Source organism: Pseudorca crassidens, chromosome 8 (assembly GCF_039906515.1).
Source record: "Pseudorca crassidens isolate mPseCra1 chromosome 8, mPseCra1.hap1, whole genome shotgun sequence".
Classification (NCBI taxonomy): Eukaryota; Metazoa; Chordata; class Mammalia; order Artiodactyla; family Delphinidae; genus Pseudorca; species Pseudorca crassidens.
Genome location: NC_090303.1, coordinates 52039104 through 52050024, shown reverse-complemented (window position 1 = coordinate 52050024; position 10921 = coordinate 52039104). Strand labels below are relative to the sequence as shown.

Sequence of the window (10921 nt, the reverse complement as noted above, 5' to 3'; positions counted from 1 at the left end):
TAAAGTTAGATTGTGGTGATTATTACACAACACTATGAGTTTTTTTGGTTTTGGTTTTGTTTTGCGGTACGCAGGCCTCTCACTGTTGTGGCCTCTCCCATTGCGGAGCACAGGCTCCGGACGGGCAGGCTCAGCGGCCACGGCTCACGGGCCCAGCCGCTCCGCGGCACGTGGGATCTTCCGGGACCGGGGCACGAACCCGTGTTTCCTGCATCGGCAGGTGGACTCTCAACCACTGCGCCACCAGGGAAGCCCCAATATGAGTATTTTAAAAAACTGAATTGCATACTTTAAATTGAATTGTATGGTATATGAATTATACATTGATAAAGCTGTTGTTAAAAATACTGCTGTATTTACTATGGCTACCATTGAAAAGTTACTATGTGCAAGAAACCTTAGAGACCCTATATCATCTGATTCTTAACAACTCTGTGAGGTCAATTTTTCATCTTATAGATGAGAAAACAAGTTCTGTAAAATTATTTACACAAAGTTACAGAGCTGGTCAGGAATAGTACCCAGATATACTACTCTAAAGAAATGTCTCTATACAGTCCATGCTTTCTAAATTATGCCATGCTTGCCATCAAATACTTTATTGGAAATATAAGAGATCACTGACATACAAATGGCCTTGAAAAAACAGGCATTTGGTTTCTATCACTGGTGGGAGTAAGTTTTTTTGAGGCATCAATGATAAGAAATAAGGCTTAACACAGGGAATTATACCCATTATCTTGGGGGGCGGGGGGTGTGTGTACCTATCTTATATATACCTATAATGGAGTATAATCTGCAAAAACAATACTGAACCACTATGCCGTACACCTGAAACATAATACTGTAAATCAACTATATGTACTTCAATAAAAGGAAAAAAAAGGCTTAAAAGGTTAGCGTCATTGTTACTTAATTCAAAATCCACATCTAGAAAATAAATGCCTCTGGAAAGCAATTAAAAGTAATTAAGCTCATATAATTTGTTCCTTCTCTTTCAGTTTATGTCAGAGCTAGACTGTGAATGTCTTCAAGATACAGATGTCATCTGTTTGTCATTCTTTAAGTCAGCACCTCTAAAAATTCTTGGTTCTTTGTATTAACAGAAACACCAACAAAATATAAATATACAGAAACCATCATTATTTCTTTAAACTACACTCATTAGGCAAAAGTATTCCTTTATTTAGATTTTATTACTTACATTTAGTTTTTTATACATACATTTAGAGGAAACTACAAACACTAACTTATTAGCCATTCCAGAAAGATTGGTGGATAAAAAAAGTGTAAGAGGAAGAAATACGGATACTATACTATAGGTATACTTCTTCACCTAAAATGCAACTAATCATCCATTTAGTTGTTATATTAGTCTGTTTGCTGCTGTAACAAATTATCACAAACTCAGTGGCTTAGAACAACACCAGTTTATTATCTTTTGGTTCTGTAGGTCTGAAGTCTGACATGGGTCTCACTGGGCTAAATTCAAGGTCTCAGCACGGCTGCGTTCCTTTCTGAGGTGCTAGTGAGGAATGCTTCCTTGCCTTTTCCATTTTCTAGAGGCTACCTGCATTCCTTGGTTCATGTCCCCTTCCTCCTTCAAAGCCAGTAAAAGTGGGTCAAGTCCTTCTTACATTGCATCACTCTGACCTCTTCATTTACCTCCCTCTTCCACTTTTAAGGACCCTTATGATTATACTGGGCCCACCCAGATAATCCGGGATAACCTCCCCAACTCAGGACCTCAAATTAAGGTCCTTAACTTAATCACATCTGCAAAGTCCTTTTATAATGTAACGAAACACATCCACAGGTTCTGGGAATTAAGACATTGATATCTTTGGGTAACCATTATTCTGCCTATCACAGTTGCCCTTATCTTCAAAGAAATCAGGATATACCCATAGTAAATTGAGCCTAAACTGGAGGAGTGGTGGGGCATACTAATGGTTTAAATAGAGTACGTAGAATTTGGGATGAAAAATTCCTCCTTTTTGTTGTCATATTCTTACTGACATTCTATTTTGAAGATGAACCATGATTAGATACATGGAATAATAGGAGAAATAGGTTGCCATTCAAAACCATGATAGGAAACAGAACTATCTAAATGAATCTGACGATTTTCAAATCTGAACAGAAACCAAAAAAGTTTATTTTGTACTTCCTTTTTACACATTGTTCTGCCATAGCACTCAGCAACTACCATTCATACAAAAGCCACAGCCTATATCATAAAATTTGGTGTTGTACTAATTCAAACTACAGAAAAGGTAGCTGGGAAGACTATACCAGGGCATAATGACCATGAGTTTTTATGAACCTTTAAACTAAAATATCCAAAGAAACATTATATATGTATATGTGGTTAAGAAAACAAACCTCCTTTTTGAAAGGTCCAAATTCAAAATGAAATTATGTCACTACATTATAAGACTGACTTCTGCTTAATTCCCCAGAACAACATTCTGTCTAGTGTTTAACTTTTTCAATTTAGCGTTATATCTTTTTTGACTCCAAGACAGAAGACTGATGTTTGACGTACTCAAGTTATAGCCAGCATTTACCAATTCTTTGATTCGACTTTTTAAAGTGCTTATGCTTGAGTCCAAAATCCGAGGATTTTCAATTATTTGTGAAATGCTAATTTTTTCTTCTATGAGGCAGTCTATTTTATCACTAAACTTTTTCTCTCCCAAGAAGATCACATCTGGACAGCTTAAAACAAACGTCCGTATCTCTTCTGTAGTACACCCAAGAGAAAGCAGTCTTTCTTTGATATTTGTGTAGTTTCTTCTCATACAATCATTGGAAAGGTCTAGGATTTTAGCTCCTGGACCATGTATCAAAGCAAGCAGCTGTTCATTGTTCAAGTTGAAAGCTGACTGTAAAAATTCAATATTAGTTTTTACCCGTTTGGTGCTCTGAATTAAGATGAAAGGGTTTTTAAAAATTATCTTCCTGACAAAACCTGTGGGATCATTGTGACCCAAAGACAAACAGACTTCTCGCAAAAATTCAACCATCTGTTTATTCAGCTCGAGACTATTGGAGAAGGTACGTGGGGCACTGGTCAACAATCGACAAAGGCATTTATGGGTCAATCCAACTGAGTAGAGGAACTCTATATTTTTCTCTAAGTTTAGGTTGTTACTGGACCGAAAAAAGGATTCAGGAGAACGTTCCAAAATAGCTACAATTTCAAGGTCTGATGTCACAATTCTTCTCCACAGATCCCACCGATATGAAAGACTTTCAGGTGTGCGTGTCATGGCTCGTGGATATCTTGATATGATGCTAGCAATCACTTCTTTGCTAGCTCCTTTAGACAGAAGGAATGTCTTCAGGTTCTGCTCATTGGTACCTCTCCTATTAAAAACTCCAGGCTGTCGTTTCTTTGCCATGTCAACATCTACTCCCATAGTAAGTAAGTTATTCAGCAGTTCTTCATTTTCCAAAGGTTCACTGTCTGCATTATCACATTTCATACTGAAAAGCCTAAATGAAACTGATTTAAAGAGGATTTCTGCTGAAAATCGGATCATCCAACATCTTGAACCAAAAAGAAAGTTACTTCTCATATACAAGAGGTTTCTTGGTGCCATAATGGTCAGGTAGCCCAAACCTTTTGGAATGCTGTATAAAACAACATATATAATATTATACAAACACACATGTTAAAGAGATAAAAGACCATATTATGACCCTGTAAGTATCATGGTCATTTCTGTAAGAAAACACCTAGGGATCCAGCTCTCCTGGTGCTGTGGTAACAATCCCACCACCACACTCCCACTCCCTAGCTCACTGCTTCTGATTATCTGTGGGTCAGGGGTCACTTCTATTCTTAACATAAAGAAAAGCAGTACAGCATCATCACTGCTCCAGAATTATTCCTGCCTTTACCTTCCTCTTTTTATTTGGCCTTGCCTGCCTTGGCTACCCAAAACCAGTTGCCCCTCTCCATCTCTGCTTTATCTTCCTGGTTTCCAAACCTTTGATTTATTCCTACTAATTGATGCTTTCAATTCTGCCTTGTCTTCTAACTTACTAGATCTCTGGCCTTGCCTCTGCCCATAGATACCAGACTTCTTTGCCTCTGTTCTCACTTCCTGGTTATCAAACTCTAAATCTAGGGGACTTCCCTGGTGGCACAGTGTTTAAGAATCCGCCTGCCAATGCAGGGAACACGGGTTCTACCCCTGGTCCGGGAAGATCCCACATGCCGCGGAGCAACTAAGCCCATGCACCACAACTACTGAGCCTGCGCTCTACAGCCCGTGCTCCGCAACAAGAGAAGCCACCACAATGAGAAGCCTGCGCAACGAAACGAAGAGTAGCCCCCACTCGCCACAACTAGAGAAAGCCCGCGCACAACAAGGAAGACCCAACACAGCCAAAAAAAAAAAAAATTTTTTTAAAAACCTCTAAATCTAGCCCTGAAAACCAACACTTCATACTACCTAATTTCCACCTTAAACACCTTTTTCTAGATTCATGGTACTCTTTAAACCCATGCTATCATTAGAACCTTAATTCTTATTTTACATAGCTCCTGATCCCAATCTCCATGTCACTCAATTTACCCTAACGTCCCCTTGGTTCTTGGGTTAACCCAACAACTCCAAACCAATTTTCATCTTCATAATGATCTAGCTGGGATATTTCATACACACAGTCCACCGCATGTGGAACTATATAGAGAGATGGGATGTAAACATTTTAAAAGTTACTTTTGCCATTCTCCTCACCACCATTTTATAAAAGACTAACTCAGGGCTCTCTGCAACTGTGTCACAGCACATGTAACTTTGATCAAGTGACTAAAACCTTGATAACTCATTTTCCTGATCATTTAGAAATAGAGCATAAATTGGATGAACTTATACATGATAATAATCATAGGTCCCTACTAAAAGAAGCACCTCTATTTATAGGAAATATTTTATGAGAAAATTAACAGAAAAGTTTTCTTCTGTTATCCAGCTTGTCAGATGGTTTATGTTCCTAAGTTGTTTGTGGTCTCAGTCATACAACAACACATAATACTTTTTTAACTGTACTTTCTCCTTTTCAGACTATACAGCTGTGACAAACTTAGTTCTTGATTCCTAATTACTTACAACAGGCTCTTATCACTTAAAAGAGGCATTTCCTTTCTCCTCTCTGCTAATTAAGCATAAAATAGAAAATAGAGATAAATGGTTCCAACTCACCACTAATATCTCTGGGCTTGAGATACTGCTTTCAAGATCCATATAAGAAAAGCTCCTCTGTGTCTGTCCTTTTAATTACTACAATCTAACAAGAAATTGGATTATGCCTACAGGCTGGGAACATTCCTGTAACTCAGATAATCCACCAATCATCAAAGAATTAACAAAAGATTCCAAAACTATAGATTCAAATAACATTCAAACAAAACGCAAAACACTCACAAAGTAAACATCAAATAGCAAAAGCACATTTTAGATTGCCCTATACTCTGAGTTCATTATTCTTCATGTCTCCATAATACCACATACTACTCTATAACTACATACTCTTCCAAAAATGCACGAAGATAGGAACTTAAAAATAAGATCCTCCTAACTAAAGAATGAAGGCTTTACCTTGCCCTGCTCAACAACCTGCTCTCTCTTCCAGATGCTCAGGGTGACCTCTACTGGATAATGGGACAGAACACTGACAGCATAAAACCAGTGCTTTCCAAAGAGGGGTGAGAGATTATCCAATGGGACGCAGGTAGAAAACAGTAAAACTCCAATTTATATTTGTCTTGGCCTTTTAAAATTTCTACTTTTTACATGTTTCATAATGTAAAAATGTATACAATATAATAGTACTATAAAACATGTATATAACTAATTAGTAAATAAATATACCTATATTGGAGGTACATTTATAAACCTTTTTATTAAGATTGTACATGTTCAAAAATGTCTATGACTACTACTCTAGACTACACTCTACTCTTGAGAAACAGGGCTGAACGAGTCACAGAAAATTCAAAAGAAATTCTACTGATGAAAAACTAAAAGTAAAGATATATGCCAAATATCTTAACAAAAGAGGAATAAATTAAGGTTTCTCCTGAATCTGTCATAGGGGGATTTTGTCTTTGTGTATAGTTTATTCTCCATGGAAATATCTTTCACACAATTTAATGTCCAAAACCAAACTGAGCATCCTTCCCAGCCCCAAAACCAGCCCTCCTCTAATTAATGAAATCACTATTACTCAGTAATCACTCATGATAAAAAAAATCTGAAAGTAAGCTTTGGTTTTTTTTCTCTTCCTCAACCCCAGTTATTAAATCATGTAGATTCAGCTTCTTCAGTACCTCTGAAATCCAATCTCTCTACTCTTTGCTATTCTCTCAGACTATAACAGCCACTTAACTTGCTTCTCTAACATCAGTCACTCAAAACTGCCCCCACAGTACACCTGTAAAACAAAGATGTGATCATGTCCCTCATTCCCTGATTCCCTGACCTCTGTAGCTGTCCCCTAGAAGGTAAAATCTTCAGATTGACCTTTCTAGCTATCTCTTCTATTCTACAACCTCACAACAAAGCACCATTGCTCTCAAATCTCAGGTCCTAAACATCCTTGACCATTCTTGTCTCCCAGCCTTTTTTTAAGCTGTTCTGTCTTTCAGAAAGGCCTATCCTCCTACTGTCTATCCACAGTACAAGATCCCATTCAAATAGTATCTTCCCACAAATCTTTAACTTAAGAAATACTTGAAGTTGAAGTGAATCATTTGTTTTATAGTAATTTGTTACTAAGAGTCCAAAACTAAGTGTTCTATTTACATAGGGGAAAAAAAGAGCTGAACTGGACTTAGAACTAGCAACAAAAATTTGGTTTTGATTACAATACTATAAATGCAATAAATTGACCCCCCCAAAATGGTATGAACAGTCTTAGCTAAGCCTAAAAACAATGGTAACTAGTATCAACAGCTGGTAAACATATGAAGAAATGGGGGGAATTCTCAAATATTACTGTTGTTAAGGAATTTGGTACCATCCATCATCTTTCAACCCAGCATTTCTACTTCTTGGAGATTATCCAAAGTAAATACAGGACAAGAATACACATTTATTTAAAAAAAAAAAAAAAAGGATGACCATTATAATATTACTTGCTACAGCAAAAAAGAAGGAACCCAAATGGCCACCAATAGTAGAATGATTAATAAATAGTGGTACATGTATACAATATAATACTACACAGCCTCCTTTTAAAAATGAGGCAGGGGCTTCCCTGATGGTACAGTGAGAATCTTCCTGCCAATGCAGGGGACAAGGGTTCGAGCCCTGGTCTGGGAAGATCCCACATGCCGCGGAGCAACTAGGTCCGTGAGCCACAACTACTGAGCCTGCGCGTCTGGAGCCTGTGCTCCGCAACGAGAGGCCGTGACAGTGAGAGGCCGGCACACCGCGATGAAGAGTGGCCCCCGCTCGCCGCAACTAGAGAAAGCCCTCGCACAGAAACGAAGACCCAACACAGCCAAAACTAAATAAATTAAAAGAAAATTTTTTTTTAAATGAGGCAGATCTAACACAATAGAAAGATGTCCAAGACATTCTAAGTGGCAACCTGCTTAACAGTACAGTGGCTAGGATAATACCACTTAAATAAAAAGGGGGGAGGGGACATTAATATATACAGAGAGAGGAAAAAATAGAATAAGTTATTTTTCAGTTTTCAACACAAAAAAGTTAAGCCTGATGAATATCAATTTATTTTACTCCTTTAGCATCCAATCTCCATTCAAAATACTATTACATCTAGCGTGGTGAATAAATATTTAAGCAGCCTAATGCAAGAAGTACCAACTGCCTCAATCTACAAATTTCAAAACTAATTCATATTCCATAACTTATTTCCATCTGTCTCTCAAATTGCCGTTTTTAATTACCAAAGCCACTATTCCAAGAGCTAAAGGCCAAAATTAGCAAATACACTGAAAATCTCTGTACCTGTAACTTGTGAGGTCTAAGGAATAAAGGAAGATTTATGAGCCCCTCTGCTCCACAATTCCCCGGACAAAGGGGCTTTTAATGGAAATGGGTAATCACTGGTTCCAGGCTTCTACATTCCAGGTTAGTCTTCTTTTGACAAAACGAGCTAAGTTTGGAGATATTTACAGCAATGAACTTCTCACCTCATTTGTCTTAAGGAAAGAGAACTTTGCATTCCTCCAGAAAAGCTGAAAAATAGCTGTTTCCTAGAAATGGAAAAATAAAAGGGGCGGGGATAAAATAACGTCAGGACTTGTAATACAGAATAAGGAGCTCAATCTCAGCTAACGCTGCATAATGTTCTCGTGAGATGCATAACCTCTTATATACTAGGCATCTCTCAGAGATACTGAGAAGAAAATGGCAAGTACAAGCCCGAGTATAAGAGGTAAAGGCGGCAGAATCAGAGTATAATTTGTAAAACCAGAACTAAGTGCTTCACACACATTATCTTACTTAACATCCACAACTTAAAAGGTCGGCATCATTCCTAAAATTACAAAATCAGAAAAAGCGCCGAGCTCCCTTACTAGCTTGACTTAGCTCGCTGAAGCAAGGTTCGAACCCAGTTGAGTCTTTAACTCAAAAATTCCACGGGTATTTCCACGGGTTCTTCCATCCCTCTTCCTCCCACAAAGAAACTCTACAAGCGGGAACGGGACTCCGTTACACATCACAGTCACCCAGACCCGCTTCTAAAAAGAAAACGCACGCCGGCAGCGAGTCACCGACCTCAACTTGGACTATAACTGGGCGCTACAGATACCTTTACTTTCCCTTCTGGGGTCTGGAGAATAACAGAGGAACGGAAGTGGACAGGAATAACTTCCGGCGAGGGGCCGCGCACAGAGGTGACGTCACCCTCCTGGCGCCCCCCCGGCGGCCACGCGGCCGCCTTCCATAGCCTGACGCTAGGGCCCCGGCAGAGGGCAGCAGGAGACTGCGATGAGCGCGGGGAACCGGTCTTCAGGTCTGATTTTGGAGGGCGGGGCGGGACTTGGAGATTTCCCAAGAAATATATATTTCCCAAGAAGTCTCTGTTATATACGTGAAGTTTGCAGCCTGATAGGATGATTACGCTTATTAATGTGATTAACATGGCGTGGATGAACACCTCCGCGTTTGGTGCAGGAAAACGCGTGTGAACAGCTCCAGGTTTTCGTTATTGAACTACCTGGTAAATCCTGAAGTGTGGCTGCTAGTCCGAATTCAGTCAGCCTTCAGGACGGGAAGCAATTCTAGTGTTCTTCGATTTAAGTGCTTACAATACAAATTACTTCTGGTTCTTTTGAAATTGTGACGAATTTGTGCTATTTAAATCAAAGTTTTGGGACTTCCCTGGCAGTCCTGTGGTTAAGACTTTGCGCTCCCAATGCAGGGTACATGGCTTCCATCCCTGGTGGGGGAACTAGGATCCGGCGTGCCCCAGGGCGCGGCCAAAAAATTAAAAAATAATAATAAGTAAATAAAAGTTTCAGTACAAACAATCTCCTCAGCCAGTGCGTTTTTGTCACCTCTGGGGGTGTCGCCTTAAACCTTCGTGGTCCCCTCAGTCCCCAAAAGAAGGCTTATACAGAGATTAATGAAATAATCATCAGGTTGCCACTTATCTTCAGGAGGAAGTGGTAGTTTAGTCCTTGGAAAAACAGAGAGATGGGGAGAGGGTTGATCCTGAATTCTAGTACAAGGAAGAATTTCTTGCATTACCCTCGTCTATGTAGGAGCATAGTGGTAGAATTTTCTTCATCCCATTTCTGCACCAATGAACCAATTAGTGTTTTATCCTCACTCTGTCCCTTAGATGACTCCTAGCTGGTTTGTTGTCGTCACTTTGTTTTGAATTAACGTTCTATTTTGTCGGTTTATGAGGATAAAGATTTACCTTTGAGACTTTACTAATAATCTATCCGTTAAGTGAAACGATTTACTCCAGTTCCTCCAGGTTAAAAAAAATTGTCTGGAAAAATTAGAAATGGTCTCTTTATGTGAGTTTCTAAAATCTATTTCTGCGTGGAAGGAACTCATATATCCCAGTTAATATTTACTATTATATATAAATATATAAATTTATGTATATAAGCATATAAATATTATATCTACAAACTGCCTTACAATCAGAATGTAAAACAATAAAATCTTTTTTAGGAATCATTAAACTTCAGACTTTAAGAATATGTTTGGGATTATGGAGCCTCAGTCCTCCTTTTACAGATGAGACATTGAAGTCCTTAGAGTTGAAGCCAGCAAGAGAATGCACGTCTTATGACTCCTTGACCAGTAAGTTTTCTGTGATTTATACCACATGCTTTGTTGTACTGACATAGATTATCAAAGGTTCTTTCAGACTTACTTAAGCAACCTCACTGTTTGTTATTTGTGATGTCATGTAGGCAAAGGAGATTGGTTCTTTTGAAAATAAGTTCCATATTTCCTATCCCAAATTTTCTGATTACAAATATATTTTAAATACATATTATAAAACAGTGAATAAGAAAACTATAATAATGGTTGGATTAGAACGGTGTATTTTTTTTTTTTTTTTTTTTGCGGTATGCGGGCCTCTCACTGCTGTGGCCTCTCGCATTGCGGAGCACAGGCTCTGGATGCGCAGGCTCAGCGGCCATGGCTTACAGGCCCAGCCGCTCTGCGGCATGTGGGATCTTCCCGGACCAGGGCACGAACCCGTGTCCCCTGCATCGGCAGGCGGACTCTCAACCACTGCGCCACCAGGGAAGCCCTAGAATGGTGTAGTATTGATTCATTTTTCCATCTTATATTTCTGCAAAGAGGTTTAATCATTAATGATCTGTGAAATGTCATTACCTTAAATAAGACCAAGGACTATTACTTGGTTGTCGTTGGTGGTGTGTTAGATTGGAACGTGT

General features: G+C 38.9%; 1 protein-coding gene across 3 annotated transcripts; it reads right to left on the bottom strand.

Moving 5' to 3' along the window:
- Positions 1-1164: 1164 nt before the first annotated feature.
- MTERF1 (mitochondrial transcription termination factor 1) lies at positions 1165-8873 on the bottom strand. Of its 3 annotated transcripts, none has more exons than XM_067746471.1 (3): positions 8803-8873; positions 8180-8242; positions 1165-3639 (listed from the first exon to the last, which is right to left on the bottom strand). In XM_067746471.1, the coding sequence occupies exons 2-3, from the start codon at positions 8209-8211 to the stop codon at positions 2451-2453; spliced, it is 1221 nt and encodes a 406-aa protein (XP_067602572.1). In that variant the 5' UTR covers positions 8212-8242; positions 8803-8873; the 3' UTR covers positions 1165-2450. The 3 variants fall into 3 exon arrangements, with proteins under 3 accessions (XP_067602572.1, XP_067602573.1, XP_067602574.1); XM_067746472.1 differs by having other exon boundaries at positions 8769-8848; XM_067746473.1 differs by lacking the exons at positions 8180-8242; positions 8803-8873 and adding an exon at positions 7995-8173.
- Positions 8874-10921: the final 2048 nt, after the last annotated feature.